General features: G+C 41.5%; 1 protein-coding gene, 1 non-coding gene and 1 pseudogene across 27 annotated transcripts in view; all 3 read left to right on the forward strand.

Moving 5' to 3' along the window:
- DIP2C (disco interacting protein 2 homolog C) overlaps positions 1-20,882 on the forward strand; it is a 469,882-nt gene that overhangs the window by 425,622 nt on the left and 23,378 nt on the right. For 10 of the 26 annotated variants that reach the window (XM_070601291.1, XM_070601281.1, XM_070601286.1 and 7 more), the window contains 2 exons: positions 9,161-9,190; positions 10,647-10,708. In XM_070601291.1, coding sequence (XP_070457392.1) covers positions 9,161-9,190; positions 10,647-10,708 — 92 coding nt within the window. Of the gene's footprint in view, positions 1-9,160; positions 9,191-10,646; positions 10,709-13,148; positions 16,835-18,404; positions 20,445-20,882 lie in introns of those variants that run through there. The other 16 variants (XM_070601280.1, XM_070601282.1, XM_070601289.1 and 13 more) reach the window with 5 other exon arrangements.
- On the forward strand, positions 5,843-5,949 carry LOC139080567 (U6 spliceosomal RNA). Its single transcript, XR_011535179.1, has one exon. It is a non-coding gene; the product is annotated as a U6 spliceosomal RNA (small nuclear RNA).
- LOC103552262 (large ribosomal subunit protein eL32 pseudogene) lies at positions 19,861-20,444 on the forward strand (annotated as a pseudogene).

Raw genomic sequence — 20,882 nt, forward strand, 5'->3', positions numbered from 1 at the left:
TTGGGAGGGGAGAAATGGAAGATTACTATCATAAGGTTCTTACACCACATGTAAAGCAGTATAATATCACTTGGAGGTAGACTGTGATTAATTAAAGATGGATGCTGAACCCTGAAGTGACCACTAAATTTAAAAAAGCAGTTATAGCTAATAAGTCAACAGAGAAGATAAAATGGGTCTATAAAAAAATACTCAATATGAAAGGCAGAGAAAAGGGGGAGGGGGAGATAGATGAGATGAATTAAAAACAAATAACAAAAGATAGATATAAACATAATCACATCAATAAATATAAAGGATCTAAACATCCCATTTAAGATGTAGAGATTGTGAGGCTGGATTTTTAAAAAGCAAGACCTAACTATATATAGCCTACTACAAACACAGTTTAAAAATACACACCAAATAGGGCAGCCCAGAGGCGCAGTGGTTAAGTTCATGCGTTCTGCCTTGGTGGCCCAGAGTTTGTTGGTTCAGACCTATGCACCACCTGTCAAGCCATGCTGTGGCAGGCATCCCACATATAAAGTAGAGGAAGATGGGCACGGATATTAGCTCAGGGCCAGTCTTCCTCAGCAAAAAAGAGAAGGATTGGTGGCAGATGTCAGCTCAGGGCTAATCTTCCTCAAAAAAAAAAATACACACCAAAAAAAAAATTAAAAAATAAAAATAGTTAATTTACTTATCAACTCCTAAAAAAGTAAAGTAAAATAAATAGGCACAAATAAATTAAAAGAATAAGATGGAAAAGTTGTACCATACTAATGCTAATAAAAAGGAAAATGAAGTCACTGTATTAATATCAACAATGTGAATTTCATAGCAAAGAATACCACCAGAGACAAAGAGGTCATTTTATAATGATAAAGGTGTCAATTCATCACTAGAACACAATCCTAAAAGTTTGTGCACTTCATAACAGGGCTCCAAATACAAAACACAAGTATTAGGACTGAAAGAAGTGATGTCACTACAGATCCAATAGAAATTTCAAGAAAAGTAAGGGGATATTATCAGCAATTTTATGCCCCCAAAATTGACAGCTCAAGTGAAGCAAATTCCTTAAAAGACAAAAATTATCAAAACACAAGAGGAAATGGGAAATATAATAGTCACATATATATGAAATTGAATCTATAATTTAAAACCTTCATAGGAAAAAATAACCTCTGGAAAATAAACAAAATTGACTAACCCTTAGCCAGGCTCACTAAGAATAAAAGAAGATTCAAATAAATAAAATTAGGAATGAAAGAGGAGAAGTCACAATGGATACCACAGAAATACAAAAGATTATAAGAGAATACTATGAAAAACTATATGCCAACAAATTGGATAACTTAGAAGAAATGGATAAATTCTTAGACTCTTACAACCTCCCAAAACTGAAGCAGGAAGAAATAGAGTCTGAATAGACCAATCACAAGTAAAGAAAGTGAAACAGTAATCAAAAACCTTCTCAAAAATAAAAGTCCAGGACCAGACGGCTTCTCCGGAGAATTCCACCAAACATTCAAAGAAGATTTAATACCTATCCTTCTCAAACTATTCCAGAAAATTGAGGAAGATGGAGTACTTCCTAACACATTGTATGAAGCCAGCATCACCCTGATCCCAAAACCAGACAAGGACAACACCAAGAAGGAAAACTACAGGCCAATATCACTGATGAACATAGATGCAAAAATCCTCAACAAAATTCTGGCAAAGTGAATACAGCAATACTTTAAAAAGATCATACACCATGGTCAAGTGGGATTTATACCAGGTACACAGGAATGGTTCAACATCCGCAAGTCAATCAATGTGATACACTACATTAACAAAATGAGAAACAAAAACCAGATGATCCTCTCAATAGATGCAGAGAAAGCGTTCGACAAGATTCAACATCCATTTATGGTAAAAACTCAATAAAATGGGTATAGAAGGAAAGTACCTCAACATAATAAAGGTCATATATGACAAATACACAGCCAACATCATACTCAATGGGCAAAAACTGAAAGCCATCCCTCTGAGAACAGGAACAAGACAAGGGTGTCCACTCTCAACACTCTTATTCAACATTGTACTGGAGGTTTGGGCCAGAGCAGTTAAGCAGGAAAAAAGAAACAAAAGGAATCCAAATAGGCAATGAAGAAGTGAAACTCTCGCTGTTTGCAGACAGCATGATCTTATATATAGAAAACCCCAAAGAATCCATTGGAAAACTATTAGAAATAATCAACAACTACAGCAAAGTTGCAGGGTATAAAATCAACATACATAAATCAGTAGCATTTCTATACTCTAACAACAAACTAACAGAAGAAGAACTCAAGAACATGATCCCATTCACAATTGCAACAAAAAGAATAAAATACCTTGGGGTAAATTTAACCAAGGAAGTGAAAGACCTATACAAGGAAAACTACAAGACTTTCCTGAAAGAAATTGATGACAACATAAGAGATGGAAAGATATTCCATGCACATAGATTGAAAGAATAAACATAGTTAAAATGTACATACTACCTAAAGCAATCTACAGATTCAATGCTATCCCAATCAGAATCCCAATGACATTCTTTACAGAGATAGAACAAAGAATCCTAAAATTCATATGGGGCAACAAAAGACCCCAAATCACTAAAGCAATCCTGAGAAAAAAGAACAACTGCTGACTTCAAAATATACACAAAGCCATAGTGATCAAAACAGCATGATACTGGTACAAAAACAGACACACAAATCAATGACACAGAATTGAAAGCCCAGAAATAAAACCACACATCTATGGACAGCTGATCTTCAACAAAGGAGCTGAATATAATGGAGAAAAGAAAGTCTCTTCAACAAATGGTGCTGGGAAAACTGGAAAGCCACATGTAAAAGAATGAAAATTGACCATTCTTTTTCACCATTCACAAAAATAAACTCAAAATGGGTCAAAGACCTAAAGGTAAGACCTGAAGCCATAAGGCTTCTAGAAGAAAATATAGGCAGCACACTCTTTGACAGCAGTATCAAAAGGATCTTTTCAGACACCATGTCTTCTCAGACAAGGGAAACAATAGAAAGAAAAAACAAATGGGACTTCATCAGACTAAAGAGCTTCTTCAAGGCAAGGGAAAACAGGATTGAAACAATCAACCCACCAATTGGGAAAAAATATTTTCAAGTCATGTATCTGACAAAGGGTTAATCTCCATATTATATAAAGAACTCACACAACTCAACAACAAAAAATCAAATAACCCAATCAAAAATGGGCAGAGGACTTGAACAGACATTTCTCCAAAGAAGATATACGGATGGTCAAAAGGCACATGAAAAGATGCTCATCATCATTGATCATCAGGGAAATGCAAATCAAAACTACACTAAGATATCACCTTATACCCGTTAGAATGGCAAAAATAACCAAAACAAAAAGTGACAAATGTTGGAGAGGTTGAGGAGAAAAAGGAACCCTCATACACTGCTGGTGGGAATGCAAACTGGTGCAGCCACTATGGAAAACAGTATGGAGATTTCTCAAAAAATTAGAAATACCATATGACCCAGCCATCCCACTACTGGGTATCTATCCAGAGAACTTGAAATCAGCAATTCCAAAAGTCCCATGCACCCCTATGTTCATTGCAGCATTATTTACAATAGCCAAGATGTGGAAGCAACCTAAGTGCCCATCAACTGATGATTGGATAAAGAAGATATGGTATATACATATAATGGAATACTACTCAGCCATAAAAAAGGATAAACTCATCCCGTTCACAACAACATGGATGGACCTTGAGGGTATTGTGTTCAGTGAAATAAGCCAGATAGAGAAAGACAATCTCCATGTGACTACACTTATATGTGGAAGTTAAACATGTAGACAAAGAGAACTGATTAGTGGTTACCAGGGGAAAGGGAGGGTAGGGGGTGGGCACAAAGGGTGAAGTGGTACATGTACAACATGACTGACAAACAGTAATGTACAACTGAAATTTCACAAGGTTGTAAACTATCATAATTTCAATAAAAAGTAAAAATAAAAATAACCTCTAGACCCAGATGGTTTCACTGGGAAAATACCAATGTTACAAAAACTTTTTCAGAAAACAGGAGAAGGAGGAACACTTTCCAACATGTCTTATGATGTGAGCATAAGCTAGATACCAAAATCTGACAAAAATATTCCCAGGAAAGAAAATTCCAGACCAAATCCCACGTGAAAAAACTCTCAACAAAATATTTGCGTTTTTGAGTCCAGCAATATATAAAAGGGTAATGCATCATAACCAAGCAGGTTTTATCTCTGGAATGCAAAGTTGCTTTATCATTGAAAAACCAATCACTGATTCATCACATTAACTGAATGAAGGAGAAAAATCGTAAGACTGTATCAATAGATGCAGGAAATGCATTTGATAGAATTCAGCACCCATTTATGGGTTAATGAGGAGGACAACGGAACTTCCTTAGTCTGAGAACAAGCGTATACAGAAAGCTTGTTGCTAACCTCATACATAATGATCTGCTTTGGGAGCTTTTTCCCTAAAATTCCTAAAATCCACTTTGAGAGCTTTTTACCTGATGTTCCCTAAAATCAGGAACAACAGCACAATATCAAAGTCCTAGCCAATGCAATAAGACAAAGGGGAAAAAAGAATAAAAAGTACACTATTGGAAATGAAGAAGTAAAACTTGTCATTATTTGCAGACAGCCCAATTGTGTGTGTAGAAACCCCTGTGGAACTACAAAAGCTACAAACGCTAATATAGGAGGTTAGCAAGAGCATGAGATAAAGGTTAATACATAAGAATTAGTTGTATTCCTAGAGAGTAGCAATGAACAACCAGAAAATGAAATTTGAAAAATCAGTGCCATTTACAGTAATATCAAAATGCCACAAGTAATTAAGAATAAATATAATGAAAGGTATTACACTAAAAATCACAAAGCGTTGCTGAGAGAAATTAAAGAAATCCTAAGGAAGGAATTTGCCATATTGATGGAGTGGAAGAGTCAGTATTTTTAAGATGACTTTTTTCCTCCAAATTGATCCATAGATACAATGCAATCTCAATCAAAATCACAGCAGGCCTTCCTGAAGAAATTGACAAGATGATTCTGAAGTTGTTTGGAATTGCAAAGGAAGTAGAATAACCAGTCTTGTAAAAGAACAATGTTGAAGGGCTTAGGCTACCTCATTTCCAGACTCGCTATAAAGCTACAGTAATCAACACAATGTGATATTGGCATGAAGAGAGAGCAATAGAGGGGGGAAAAAAAAAGGAAAAGAATCCGGAAATTGATCCACCATGGCACCAAGACCATTCAATAGGGAAAGATAAAGTTTTTTGACCAATAGTTTTGGAACAACTGAAGATTAAATGGAAATTAACCTCTATCCCTTCTCGTACGATATGCAAAAGTGATTTCTAGATGGATCATAGACCTAAATGTCTATGATAAAACTTCTACAATAAAGCTCCCAGCTGAAACTATAACATCTTCATGACTTCAGGATATGTGAAGATTTCTTAGGACACAAAAAGCACTAACCATAAAAAAATATTATAAACTGGACTTCAACAAAGTTAAGTTTAATTAATACGTTTAAGAAGATTAATAGAAAAATTACACACCAGGAAAACATGTTTGTAATAATATATCTGACAAAGGAGTTCTAGCCAGAATATAACAAACCATAAACCAACAATAGAAAGAAAACCTCATGAAAAAATATGGACAAAAGACTTGAATGGGCGCTTCACAAAAGAAGATATACAAGTGACCAATAAGTGCATGAAATGATACTCAACATCGTTAATCATCAGGAAAATGCTAATTAAAATGACTTGGTGTGCTTGCTTCAGCAGCATATATACTAAAATTAGAACGATGCAGAGAAAATCAGCATGGCCCCTGCACAAGGATGATGTGCAAATTCGTGAAGTGTTCCATGTTTTGCACGGTTCCCAAAGGTCCTTCCACCCTTTGCTCATTAGCTCCAAGGAAATGATATGAGTGAAAGCACAGCACGTGGTACCCAATGTTGAAATTGTGGTTTTCGCTACAAAAAAAATTACATGGTGATTCAATTTCTCACCTTCTAGAATAACTACAATCAAAAGGCTGACAATACTAAACGTCAACAAGAATTTGGAGCCCTAAACCCCTAATTCATTACTGGTTTAGAGAGCGATTAAAGTTTCTTATAAAGTTAAATGCATTTCAGCTCTATGAACCAGCGTGTCTAGATATGTACTCAAAAGAAATTTAAACATGTCTACAAACATATTTGTATTAAGAATGTTTATAGCAGCATTTTCATGATAGCCCCAAACTAGAAATAACCCAAATGTTCAACAACAGCAGGATGGATAGATAGATTATGGTATATACATACAATATAATACTTCTCAGAATTTAAAGGAACAAGCTACGGATACAAACAACATGGATGGATTCCAAAAGCATTATGTTTAGTGAAAGGAGCCAGACACAAAAGAATTCCATTTACATGAAGCCCAAGAATAGGTTAAACTAATCTATGGTGTTAAAAAGTTGTAGCCTTTTGGCGGTTATGGGGATTCATTGACCCAGTACCTGGGGTAAAAGAATTTTTATATGCTGTTTGGGGTGTTAGTTACATGGGTGTATACAATTGTCAAAATTCACCTCACTGACACTTAAAACCTGTGCATTTCATTGTATGTAAATTATACCTCAATTAAAATGTTGAAAAGATTGTCGTTAATGCACAGATCTGCTAGGTGGGCAAAGAACATGGCTTGGGGTCATGCAGGCAGTAACACTGCTTAAAGTTCACCTACTGAAATGGCCCAGTGATGACCCCTGTGCCACGGCCAAACACTGCAGCGTAGATGCCGGGAATCCACTCCTGCGGAAACTGGCTCCCACGATCTTCCTTGACTCCTCAGACACCCAGCACGGTAGATGTACCCAACATCAGTACTTTGAAATTGTCTTTATTTTGTACATTTCTACTTAGAATTCGTCACTTACGCTTAAGGAGCCATGTGCTAACATTAGACAGTACTGGTACTGTACTATGTGAATCACTGGCTAGTAACAGCGCCACTTGGCTCAAGTGTTAGAGTAAGTGCTGTGCTGGATTTTCTGTGCTGTGTTTGGGATGTGAGTCTGTGTATCCACAGCTGAGATTTAGATATAACTCACTTGTTCGATAAGGACTTATGACCTAACTGATATGGTACTTTTATACCAATAAGGAAACATGATTTCTTAGTATACGTATGTCCATATATAACTTATTATTATACAATGGAACTTTAAAGTTCATCCTCTTTTCAGATTTATATAACTTGCAATTGCAAATGTGTTTTGTCTTCATTTCTGATAAGCAGTGGTTGGAATGGGTAACTTTGCTTTCCTACTGGTCCTTTCTGCAAGTATTTGATGATCCTTAAATACTTGGGAGCATTTCCATGCACTAGGGATGTCTTTAGTTAAAGGAACTCCAGTTTGCATTCTTTGGCAAAGTGAAGATTTTGTTAGATATGCACTCCCTATATGTATCTTGAAATCTCATATTTTTGTACCTGAGAGTTTTTGAAATTTGAGAACACCTATGTGTTAACTCTTTATTTCCTCCTTCATGTCCCTATGAACACAGCAGACCAGTCTTGCTCCAGATGCTGTGTGTTGTCTCCTCCAAGCATCTGCAAGATAGGAAATGTAGCTCCCAGTCATACATATTTCTTTTTCTGAGATGCTACTTTGAGCCATTATAACAAAATTTATGAATTAGAATAATTTAGAACATTGGCTTATTTTTGTTCCTGTTAATATTTGGGATTCAAGGAATCATGAAGGAAATTATTCAAATCATTGCATTCAGCTTGAATGGATCCATTAAAAGTCCTGTGTGCCTTCAGAGTGCACACACTGTTACTAAGCCTATTCTTCCCTTTCTTCAAGTCCTGCCTCAGTTTTCTAAAGATACAGATACTGAGAGAAAGCAGTAGCCATGATTACCATCATAAAGGAAGTAACAGAGACAAGGGTGGAATAATAACGTTACAATCTGGAACCTTAGCTTTTTGATAGACTCACCTCCAAGTTGAGTGGTGGTAGTTTTTCAGTCTGGTTTCGTTTATTACCAAATTGCAGCCCCAGGAAACCCAGTTAAGAACTCTCTTTTTATTGCTGCCTTGGTCATCTCTGGAGTCCACCTACTAATGTGATCGTAGAGAGTGGGGCTGGCAGTAGGCCATACGCACACAGCAGCTGTGCATCACTCCAGGTGCCCATAAGATTTTTTTTTGTACATTTCTGGGAATATTTGGACAAGATACCTCAGCCACCTAGGGAAAATACGTTGCATCAAGGGAGCTTGCCCGAGTTGCTTTCTAGAGTCTTTCTGCGATTCCAGGTAGATAATTTAACAGGGGTGGAAGTGGGTAGCAGAACCATGGGAGATGAGACGAAAACAGGAGGGAGTGTCTTTGGGGACAGCAGCTGTGAGGATTGACATAGGATGCTCACTAGAGTGGAAATCCCTCACCAGAATGCTGAGCTAGACCATATTTGAGCCCCATGTTTGGCTCCTTCATGCTTCGGACGTACTTTGGCCCCTTTCTTGTGTCTCATCTTGTATATGAGTAGGGTCAGGCACCCAGATTTTAGATGTGGAAGCTTCCAGGCTCCCCTCCCTTATCATACTAGGAGACTTGGAGCTACTTCAGTGAGGAACACTTGATAGATTTGCCAATAAAATTCATACTCCCCAATTCCCTCAGAAAAGAAACTTTAAAAAACAGTACCATAAAATTGAACTATCCGGTAATACCATTGACCTCACATATTAAAATAATTGCTCAGGTCTGTGTGTCCAGGCCTGGTCATCTATTACTCTCTTCTGTTGCTCTATGGAAATGTTGACATCTTTTTAAGATTTTTTTAGCCTTTAATGGTACAGTGATTGATTTTAACAATTTCCATATTTGACATTGTTTTTGATCTTCTTTTTACTTTGTTTCCTGCTTTTTGCATTCTCCTCCCTGCCCCTCCTTTTCTTCATCCCATTTTTAATTGTTGGGTTGTTTTGTTTATGTGTCTGTGTGTCATTTATTTTTGGTTTCTTTTGGTCTGGTGTCTTCTCCTTTCTTCTGTTCCCTACCTCCTGCTGCTGTAGCCCCACAGGCTGTGGAAGCTGGCCGAGCAGGTAGGGGATTTTCCTCTTCATCCTCACTGGTGCCTCCCTACTACCTCTGTCTTGACAGCTTCCAGCAGTGGACAGACTAGAAGTTGAGTGCAGAGATTGACTAGGGGTTTATAGACCCTGTGGTCAAGAGGACTGAGGGCCAGCGGAATGTCCTTTCTCAGATCTCTTCAAACGTTTCACACTTATGACAGACGCTGGACTTCCATTGTACATGATCAGTGGTTTCTTGGCCAGTTTGGGGTCATCTTGTTTTACTTCATTTTCCACTTTTAGTGACCTGTTTTCTGATTTATTTTTTAATTGGCCTTCTATGGTTATGTGTTTGCATTACTCAGCACATCAAACCACTTCTCCACTCAGCGCTGGTCTGTAACACAGCTCCACGCAAGTCGTAGGTTAGAAAGAATGTTCTTTGCATTATACATAGCATAAGCTCCCACCTGGAGGCTGATTGCATGTGCTTTCTCTGTCTTGGTGGTGAGATACCAATGACCAGAGCTGTTGAGTAGGATATTATGTTTTAATGAGGTGTCTTTATTTTTATCTTTTTCTTACATTTAAATATGCCTTTGGTACAAGATAAAGATTCTCTCCTGAAGAGTTTTAGTGTAGTTCTTCAAATAAATTCTGAGGGGCTCCCTTGTTTTTTGGCAAATTTGTTTTTAGGTTCCATCTTTTCCTACACAAGGTATTGCATTGCCTTCCCAAGAAATGTATGCAGAATTTTGGTTTGTAAGGTGGCTTTAATGATGTTGTTCTTACATGGACAGAGATCACTGGTCAGAAGTCAACTCAGCATATGTTGTGAAGAGATCTATGGTGCCAAAATCAGATTTCTGGACCCCCATGTTACACAAATAGTCAGATAGCTCAGACCGCAAAGTGCTGCCCTCTGACCTGAGACACACACAAAGCCTCTGTGACCTGCGTCACAGCAAGGACATCCTCCCTCGGCCAGCGGAAGCCAGGTCAAGTAGGACTAAAAGGACAAGATAATTGTCTTTTTTCTCTTCCTCCTCAATCTGTCAGCTCAGGTCACATGTTCTGCTTCAGTATCTTGAGTCTAAAAATAGACCTTTTTGGATAGATAGAATAAAATTTCTCAGCAAATGATGCTTGATCCTTGACAGCCTGCTTTTGCCAGCCAGACGTAGTCGCAGCAGCTCCAGCCTTCTTTTATTTGGCAAGACGTGTCGCATGCCTCTTTTCTTTTTATCAGTGGGATTGACAGTCAAGCCATGTGCAAGTCCAGGATTATCCTAATAAGATGCTCCTGTTGGGATTTAGGTTATCAAATTGAAAGTTAACCAGAATCATGGAGAGGGTGGTTTAGTGCTTTTAGTTTTTGTTTAGTTTCATATTTTTACCAAAGAAATGCTTACCAGCTGGTGGGAGGCACAGACCTGCATTCCTGCCCTGCAGACATGGGTTAACCGCACTGTGTCCTTGCTTGCAGGGGACCTCGGGACCTGACCCCACCACTGTCTACGTTGACATGAGAGCTCTAAGACACGACAGGTACGGTACTTGTGGTTCTGTTCTCTGGGCTCCTGGGCACACAGGTACCCTCCAGCAAAGGAGGAGCCGTGCTTATCTGCTCCAGGCGGTTATCTTGCAAATAAGTGTGGAGTTGGGCATGTTGGTGGACCTGTAGCATCTCTCCACCTTCTGTTTTGTTAACATGCCCAATAGAGCAATCAAGGCTGTGTTTTGAGAGGCAGTGAAAACTGTTGTGACATAGCGGTGTGTTGCTGTTTCTAATAGTCTGACCAGAAGCACCTGGTTGTTTTCCTTGGCCATTTTAGTCAGGCACACTTTGCACCTCGTAAAATATCAACACTCTGCCCACATTTCTTTACATGAATTGAAATTTTGTCAAGGCATTTCCATGAAAAACTAAAATAATAGTGAGGTTGCCTTTTTTGTGCAGCTTCCTTGAGCAAGATTGAAAAGTGGTATTATTGGTGAGTGTTTGTAATTTCGTGTCAGGGGAGAGAAGGGGCAGAGGTGGAAGCAAGATGAGAAGCCTTTAGAGGGATTTCTGCCCCAATGAGGAGGACCTATTAAAATGCCTAAGTGGGAGAGAATTTTATTGTTTTTCTATAGACTTTCCCCATTGAATAGATTACTCCTGTTCAGTAACTATGGAGACACCCTTTCATTGTTGTTTATAGGATGTGACTAGTAATAAAGCGAGGTGTCTCCTTTCCTAAATTACTAGCAGATGCTCAATGAATGTGTTGCTATGGCCAGTTACTGTGGTACTCACTTTGCATTTTCTCAGTCGCTTACCTGCCGACATGTGTCATTGTGCCCTACAAAGCGTGGACAAATGGAACAAGAGGGTTGTAGAGCTAGTAGGGGGAGTAAAATGCAGAGACCCAACCCCGGCCCGGCTGAGCCGATGGCCTGAGTGTCTTCTTCAGTGACACTGAATCCATGTGTGAATGTGTTGGGGGGCAGGGTTCTGAAGGCTGAGGAGGGGTCCAGGTGGGCTATGCACTCTCCTGCCAGCCTGGGGAATACCATCTACATGCACACGAAGGTTCAACATGGCACTTGTGCCCCAGCGGCCATCTGGCCATGTCTGGTTAGCATGATTTGGGAGTAATACTGGCCTCGGGGCTGGAGGCCAGGGATGCAGCTCAGCATCAGACAGGGCACAGGACACCCTCCCCCCCAACAATGACCAAAATGCCAATAGTGCTGAGATTGAGAAACCCTGCATACACCTAGTCCTCTCTCACTTGGAGGTTGTCTGCCTGGCCCCTGCAGCCCTCATTTTAGACTCTACTGTTCAAAGAGAATCACAGAAGGTTAGAGCCCATCTGGTGGGAGCCCCTCCTGGGAGGCTGAGGGCAGAGAGCATGGCTGGCCCACCAAGAACACACCAGCTGCACAGTAGCAAAGTCCCATGGAGAACATTTCCAGAAGTCAAAAACTTAGTTCGAAGATGTTAAGTAACTTGTTCTAAGGGCAGACGTAGTTCCAAGTATAACTTATGGGCTTAAACAAATCTACTTTACACCCTATAAAAGTTATTTGAAAATGTTAATTTTATAACTTCAAAAACGGAACAATAGCTCATCAAAGAATCTCTGTTTGAGTAACATTTATGCAGTTCTGTCTATGCCCTGCACTTGACACACATGAAGAAACAGGACAGTTTATCTCATTTTGTGTTACCAGTGTCCTGGACTATCAGAGATGGCAGAGAGTGGAGACATGGGGGTGTACTGGACTATTGGGAATGGCAGAGTGTGGGGACATGGGGACGTCCCAGTTTGTTGGGGACGGCAGAGAGTGGGCAAGTGGGGGATGTCCTGGACTGTCAGAGATGGCGGAGAGCAGAGACTTGGGGATTTTCTTTCCTGGAAAAGGACAGAAATCTCAAGAACTCATTTCTAACAAGTTTGTGACCTACTTTTTCACTGTCTTCTCTGTGGCAAATCTTCCTATCGAGAAAATCTATGATTTAGGAAAAGTGTAATGAAATTGGAACCAGTACAGTGTATGATGGTAATAAAGGTTCAATAAGAGATCAATATCATTGTTCAAGAAAGAGCCCAGAGGGGCTGACCTGGTGACATAGCAGTTGGGTTCATGTGCTCTGCTTCAGCAGGGCCCAGGGTTTGCCAGTTCAGGTCCTGGGCACAGATCTACACACCGTTTGTCAAGCCATGCTGTGGTAGGCACCCACACATAAAATAGAGGAAGGTGGGCACAGATATTAGCTCAGGGCCAATCTTCCTCAACAAAAAGAGGAGGTTGGCAGTGGATGTTAGCTCAGGGCTAATCTTCCTCCAAAAAAAAAAAAAAATGCCCAGAAGCCTGAGTCCTAGTAAAAGTTTCTTGATGATTTACTAATTCTTTGACCTTGGCAAGTTCATAATCCTTTTAAGTCACACTTTGTCCTAATCTGCAAAATAATCTCTAATACATACTTTTCCCTGACTAGGTTGTCCAAAATGGAAGTAAAAGTGCTTTGTGACCTGGAAATTGCTGTGCAGTTATGTGTTATTAAAGATAGCCATTGGGGGGCCAGCCCTGTGGCACAGTGGTTAAGTTCGTGTGCTCTGCTTTGGTGGCCTGGGATTCACCAGTTCGGATCCTGGGCACAAACCTACACACCACTCATCAAGCCATGCTGACGTGGCACCCCACAAAGAAGAACCAGAAGGACTTACAACTAGGATATACAACTATGTACTGGGGCTTTGGGGAGAAAAAAAGAAAAAAGAGGAAGATTGACAACAGATGTTAGCTCAGGACCAATTCTCCTCGCAAAAAAAAAAAAAAACCTAGCCATGGGTAATATCATTGATCTTTCCAATTAATGGTGATGTTGATTAGCATCAGAGTGATCAGGACACATCAGACACCCCCCTTCCTCCGTCCCCCCATCCCAGCCACTCAGAGAAAGTCTTCAGAATCGTGTCTGTACCCTTGTCGACCCCCTGGTTCGGTCACCCCCCTCCACCCCAGGAGCGCTCTCCCAGACTCGAACCTCATATTCCCAGTTCTCTCTCCTGTGTCAGAGGACAGATGTGCCTGGGAGCTGAGGGGAGCACATCAGACACCGGAATGTTTGTACTGGACTTACCTCCTCTTCATCTTCTTCAGCGTTTGACTTACAAAAGGCACAGCAGAACCCTGCCTGGAACATGATGTGGCAATTCCTTCAACATGGTTCCTGTCCAGAACTTCCCAGTCACCAACCGGGAGCCTCCTCTTCCCTTGGATGCTCTCCCTTTTTCTGTGTTCAGGACCATCATTAGAGGCATGGTCCTTTCACCTGGCTGGCTGGGTCGCTGGCTGTGGTGCTGCTCAGGCTGAGGTCCTGCCCAGGGCTGGGTCGTCATCCCTTCTGTCCTGCTGGGCTGCCCTCTGAAGGTGACAGAGCCTCAAGGAACCTCCATCTTTGCCTTACCTGTTAGTTTCTCCTCCTTACCTTCCTGCCCACACCCAGCTAAGCTCTTCCCGCCCTGTGAGCCTTGCCCCTGTGCCTCTCCTGTTTCTGCATCTTCTCTCCTATCTGTTGAAATTATCCTCGTGCTCAAGCCCAGCTCAAATACCATCTTCTCTGAATATTCCCTGGTGGAAATATCTAGCTTGAAGTCTCCAGCATCACTTCTGACCTTGGTGAACACGTCAAATGTACCTTATGCTGCAGCTGATGTGGCATAGAGGCTCTGGGGTCTGACCGATCAGGGTTCAAATCTCCTTCCTCCTCTGTCCTTGGACAAGCTCCATGACCTCGGTTTCCTGTGCTCAGAATGGGTGCAGTAAAACCAGCCTCCCAGGGGACCCATGAGGACTAAATAAGAGGTGCCATGAGGTGCCAGCAGGGGTGGAAGCTGATGCTGAGAGTGAGTTGGGCAGAGGGCTATCATTCCCTCAGGGAGGTGATGGTCTTCCCCACAGAGAACTCACCTCTTCTGTCCCACGGCACCAGGTGCTTCCCCCAGAGAGAGCGACCCAGGGGACAGAAGGAAAGCCCCAGCTGAGAGGCCGGCAAAACAGGAGAGCCTTTAAAAACGTTGACTTGTCTCTTTCTTGTCACTATGTCCATTAAAAACGTGGGGCTGTTGTCCTTCTCACTTCAGCTGTGTTGAGTCAGTCACAGGATTAATGACTCCCTGTTGCTTTAGGACATTCACCGGGGAGCCCCAAGGCACCTGCCCAGTTATCACTTAATTAACCTTGAGGTTAACTTGTCAGTAGGTGTGTGCAGTTTCCCTGAGAAAGAGAGCCTCCGTGTGTGTGTGTGCGTGCACGCATTGGTGTGAGAGAGACAGACAGATGACAGAGAGGAATGGCTTGGTGGAGGCCTGTGGTCAAATAGGTTTCCCAAATTGTTTTGAGTGTTGCTTGATTTTCTCCCTCTGTTTAATACCCATTTTTCCTCAGAACCACAGTGTTTGGGTTTGGTTGTCTGCTGTAGCAGGCCTCCGTGGAGAACGTTCCTGCCTCAGCCAAGGAAGGTGCTTATTCTCCTGCCCTTAGAATAAATTTACTTCCTACATGCCCTCAGGGGAAATGATGAAATTGTTCTGAGACTGTTTGGAAGTGACTGTCAGTTTTTAAAACGTTCTTTATAATGTATTCATTTAAGATGAATTCACAGTCTGTCATTGACTTCTAATTTGATCATTCCTGAAGCTCTTGAATTTTCCAGACTTGACCTAGGAAAGAAAAAAATTTTCTTCTGCATTTAAAGAAATCGTTTTAGGAGTTAAAACTTATGAGTGCGACGTTAGCGTGAAGGCCTGGAGGGACAGCTTTCTTAGCTTCCTTGCTCCTTCTGACCTGGAGTCATCATTAAAGTCTCAGACAAACCTGGATAGAGAATTAATTCCTGCTCAGTGGTTAGCGGAGTATAAAGATCCCGAGAGAGTCGTGGGCGTAGGAGGAAAGCTCATCTGTGGACTTGTGATTTACTCAGCGGGGGCAGGAGAATGAGATGACGGCAAAGCAGCTAAAACAGGGCCCTGCTCTTGATCAGTTCCTGGTGCACGTGTGTGCAAGTGTTTGCGTTGGCACGAGTGTGAGTGTGTCATTCATGTATTTGTGGGTGCATGTGAAAGGATTCCCTGGGAGGGTGCTTGAGTCTCCATCTCATCTTTGGTTGGTTCATGGTGGCCCCTTGTCTTAGTGGACCTGAGGCAGGACCTTCAGGGGAGTTTGCACTAATTATTATTATTACTTGTACTTATCACTGAATCTTTCTACCATCAACTTCTAATTCCCTATAATATGGTCCTTAGAGGACTGTCCCCCAAGTACGTGGGGCAGCCTCACTGCTCTGATGGGCAGCAGCCTCGCCAGCCTTCTGGGGCTCTATCAGACGGTGCTCCACTGTTAGTGATGGCCAGTTTTTTCGCAAGTGGGTGGTCAGGTCCATCTTCCTCGTCTGTCTCGTCTAGAAGCTCTGCTGAAAGCTGTCCAACATGGGGGACCCTGCTGGCATTTGAAATACTGGTGGTATAACTTTCAGCATCACAGCCACACGCAGCTGTCACAGTATGACCACTGACAGACAGGTGGTGTGGTTCCCTGACCAGAAACAAAACCAGGCCGTCCGGTGTGAGCCTGAATCTTAACCACTAGACTGGCCATCATCTGCATATAAACATGACGTAATGAATGCCATCTAAAAACAAAACGGAAACAAAGAAACCCTTCTTTGACCCTCCTCACCAGCTACCCCATATCTCTGCTCCCTTGATAACAAAGCCCCTTCAGAGGGTTGCCCTACTCTCCTCCCATGTCTCACAAAGTTTCAAGCCTTGTGTCCCCACTGGGCACTGAAGCCTTCAAGGTCACCCATGGTGTCCATCTTTTCAGCCCACAGACCTCATCCACGCCCACAGGTCACTCCTGCCTAGAGCCCTTTCTCCTCTGTGTGTAGAGACGACACACTGATGGCTCTTTCCCAGTGTCTTGCTTCATCCTCCCCTTCCCAGCCTGGTTTTGAATGATGCGGTGATATTTTTTAATCCCTTCTACAATTCAGAAATTTGATGAGTTTTGATTAAATGTTCCTTATTTGCTGGAATATATTGGGTTCTTCTGAGAAATTGTTCTCTCTTTTTCAGTAAAGATCAAATTCAGTTTGATCTTTAAATAAATAAAAGTAAAAAATAACATATTGACCAGATAGTTTCTGTTATACCAGTTTCTTCATTAACGTTTATCCAAAAGACCCCCATCAAATCCTCCTAATTAAGGTTGCAGATAAAATACAGCACAGCCAGTTAAATTTGGATTTCAGATAAATGAGGAATAATTTTTTTAGTATAAGTATGTCCCAAATATGCATGAGATATACTTAAAAATTCTTTGTTGTTTATCTGAAATTCACATTGAACCAGGCATCCTGTATTTTTATCTGCTAAATCTGGCCACCCTGTTCCAAAATCAGACATCAGTTCTCCCAGTCATTATTGTTACTGGTCCCTTGTGTTCTCTGACGCTAGAGGGCTTTGATTCACATGAGGCTTGTTCCCTGGGGGCATCTCCCACTGTGATTGCTGCCTCATACATATTAGAATTCCTCTTTCTAGACAAAGTGTGTAACTAGCCTCTTGATTCCTCATTGTGAGATATGCACTTCTGTGGCCGGACTGACCAGAGCCTTCCTGGACACGTGTTGGGTGTGCGGTTCCTGCCAGCTTTTAGGCGGGGTGCACCTCCCATCGCAGCCCGCAGGTTGAGATCATTTGCAGGAGGTGGGACAGGATGGTGTTGTGGTGCAGTTTAAGATGGAGAAGCATGGGTTGAGCTAAAGGAATCCTCTAGTGCATGATGCGGAGGCACAGGAGAGCCTGAGGTCTGCGTGGTCGGAACTCAGCCTGCAGGAAAAGAAAGGGTCCACCAGGTCATCTTTTGTGCACCAGCATATTGCATTTTTAATTATATGGCCAATAGTGTCACGAGGAGTTAGGATCATGAAAAACACAGGTCTGTGAAAGCTGCCTTCCTTCCAGACTGGCCTGCTCATTCACGTTTTTTTTTTGTTGTCTTTTGGGTTGTTTTTTTAAGATTTTATTTTTTTCCTTTCTCTCCCCAAAGCCCGCTGGTACATAGTTGTATATTCTTAGTTGTGGATCCCTCCAGTTGTGGCATGTGGGACGCCACCTCAGCATGGCTTGATGAGCAGTGCCATGTCTGTGCCCAGGATCCAAACTGGTGAAACCCTGGGCCACCACAGCAGAGCGTATGAACTTAACCACTCAGCCACGGGGCCAGCCCCTCGTTCACATTTTATCTTCATATCCTTATAAGTTCTTCTCTCACTGTTGACAAAATAACCACCATGACAAAATCCTCAGATTCCATTTTGTTGTAGAATCTTAGTGTTTTTCATTTATCAATGTAAATCCAAGGACCATTTCATAAGTTTTTGCATGTGGCTGTTATATGTAAGTCAATCTGTCATTAAAATGAAAATTATTTTAAAAGAAATGAATCCTAGATAGTTTTCCCTTGAAGTGAAGCATCTTTTTGGTTAAATAACTTACTCTTTTAGAGCCCTTTTTGTGGAGAAAGAGCTTACGCCTCAGCAGATGGGGACAGAGCTTAGGGCTGAGAGTGTGACACAGGTCACAAAATGATGGCTCAGATTCTGCCTTGTTTGGCTTTATTCATGGTCTGCATGTTGAAGTTACATGCAACTTTCTCCTTCACCTCATTCTTCTCTACCATTTCACAGGAGAACTACAAGCTAAAGAAAAAGGCCTGCCAATATTTTAAGTGGCGTTCTCTTTCATTATTGTATGCTGGAATGTTCTGCCAAAGGGACCAAAGAATTAACAAGCTCAGAAACAAAACCCAGAGGGGCAGCTGGACTGATGGGCCTCCAGAGAGAATCCCACGAGAAGGACACAACTTGCTCTATGTAGCAGTCCCACTGAGGACCTGGTCCTAGTGATGAGGAAAGATCAGAGAACCCCAAAATGATGTCTAAATAATGTGAACTTTTTTTAATTTTAGTAAAATACGGATTCATAGAATTTACCATTTTAACCACTTTTCAGCATAGAATTCAATGGCGTTAAGTACATTCACATTGTTCACATTGCAACCATCACTGCCATCATCCCCAGAAGTGTCCTATCTTCCCAAACTGAAGTTCTGTCCCCATTAACACTGACGCCCCATCCTCCTCCCCCAGCCCCTGGCAACCACCACTCTACCTCTGTCTCTATGAATCTGACCACCTAAGTATCTCAAGAGTGGAAACATACAGTGTTTGTCCTTTTGTAATTGGCTTATTTCACTGAGCATAATATTCTTAACGTCCATCCATGTCTTAACGTGTGTCAAAATTTCCTTTTTTAAGGCTGAATAATGTTCCATTTTATGCATATACCACATTTTGTTTTTCCATTCACCCATTGATGAACACTTGGGTTGTTTCCACCTTTTGGCTATTGTGAGTAATGCTGCTATGAACATGGGTGTACAAATATCTCTTCTGGACCCCGCTTTCAGTTCTTTTGGGTATATCCCCAGAAGTGGGATTGCTAGCTCATATGATAGTTCTATTTTTAATTTTTTGAGGAACCTCCATAGTGCTTTCCATGGCAGCTGCACTATTTTGCATTCCCACCAGCAGTGCACAAGGATTCCAAATCCTATGCATCCTTACCAACACTTGTAGTTTTCTGTTATTTTGGTAGCAGCCATCCTCATGGGTATGAGGTGCTATCTCCTTGTAGTTTTGATTTGCATTTCCCTGATGACTAGTGATGTTGAGTGTCTTTTCATGTGCTTCTGGGTCATTTATACATCTTCTTTGGAGAAATGCCTATTCAGGCCCATTGCCCATGTTTTACTCGGGTTGCCTGGTTGTTGTTGGGTTATGGGAGTTCTCTGTATATTCTGGATATTAACTCCTGATCAGAGGTATGACCTGCAGATATTTCTTCCATTTGTGCGCTACCTTTTCACTCTGTGCACTTTGTCCTTTGAGGTTCATAAGGTTTTAATTTTGATGTAGTCCAATTTATCCATTGTTGGCTTTTGCTGCCTGTGCTTTTGGTGTCATATCTGAGAAATTTTTGCCAAATCCGATGTCATGAATCTTCCCTGTTCTCCCCTAACATTTTTACAGTTATAGCTCTTACCTTTAGATTTTTGATCCATTTTGAGTTAAACTATTTTAAATGGTATTTTTAAAAGGCAGGGGTGTATTCTTTGAAAAAGTCAATGTCATGCTCTTCCTCGGCGCTCCCTACGGAGGTGGCAGCCATCTACTTGGCATCATGGCTGCCCTCAGACCCCTTGCGAAGCCCAAGATCATCAAAAAGAGGACCAAGAAGTTCATTTGGCACCAGTCAGACCGATATGTCAAAATTAAGCGTAACTGGCGGAAACCCAGAGGCATTGACAATAGGGTGCGCAGAAGATTCAAGGGCCAGATCTTGATGCCCAACATTGGTCATGGGAGCAATAAGAAAATGAAGCACATGCTGCCCAGTGTCTTCCAGAAGTTCCTGGTCCACAATGTCAAGGGGCTTGAAGTGCTGGTGATGTGCAACAAATCGTACTGTGCTGAGATTGCTCACAACGTCTCCTCCAAGAACCACAAAGCCATCGTGGAGAAAGCAGCCCAGCTGGCCATCAGAATCACCAATCCCAATGCCAGGCTGCACAGTGAAGAAAACGAATAGATGACAGCTCGTGTGTGCATTGTATTTGTGTTAATAAAACCATGAAACTCTGCAAAAAAAAGAAAAGAAAAGAAAAAGTCAATGTCACAAAGACAAAAAAGTCTTTGGAAATGGTCCTCATTAATGGAAGCAAGAGAGATGTGGCAGCCAGATGCAAACCTGATGCTCAGCTGGCTTCTGTACTTGAGGAGGGTGCTGTAAAGGCCGTTATTGGCTAGTGGACACAATGGAAATATGGATGTAGATTAAAGTGTCTATTAATGTTAAGTTCCTAAAGTTGATAACTGCTCTGTGGTTACGTAAGAGAACATCCCTCCTCTTAGGAAATGCCCACTGAAATCCTTGCATGTAGAGGGTCATGATGGATTCAGCTCATCCTCAAATGGTTCAGAAAAAATTGTGTGTGAGACAGAGAGAGCACAAATGGCAAAGCAGATGGAGTGAGATATTAACAACAAGCGAATCTGGGTCAGGGATATTACAAGTGTTCTTTGTACTATTTTCATTTTTGTAAG

This window comes from Equus przewalskii, chromosome 30 (genome assembly GCF_037783145.1).
Source record: "Equus przewalskii isolate Varuska chromosome 30, EquPr2, whole genome shotgun sequence".
NCBI classification, from domain to species: Eukaryota; Metazoa; Chordata; class Mammalia; order Perissodactyla; family Equidae; genus Equus; species Equus przewalskii.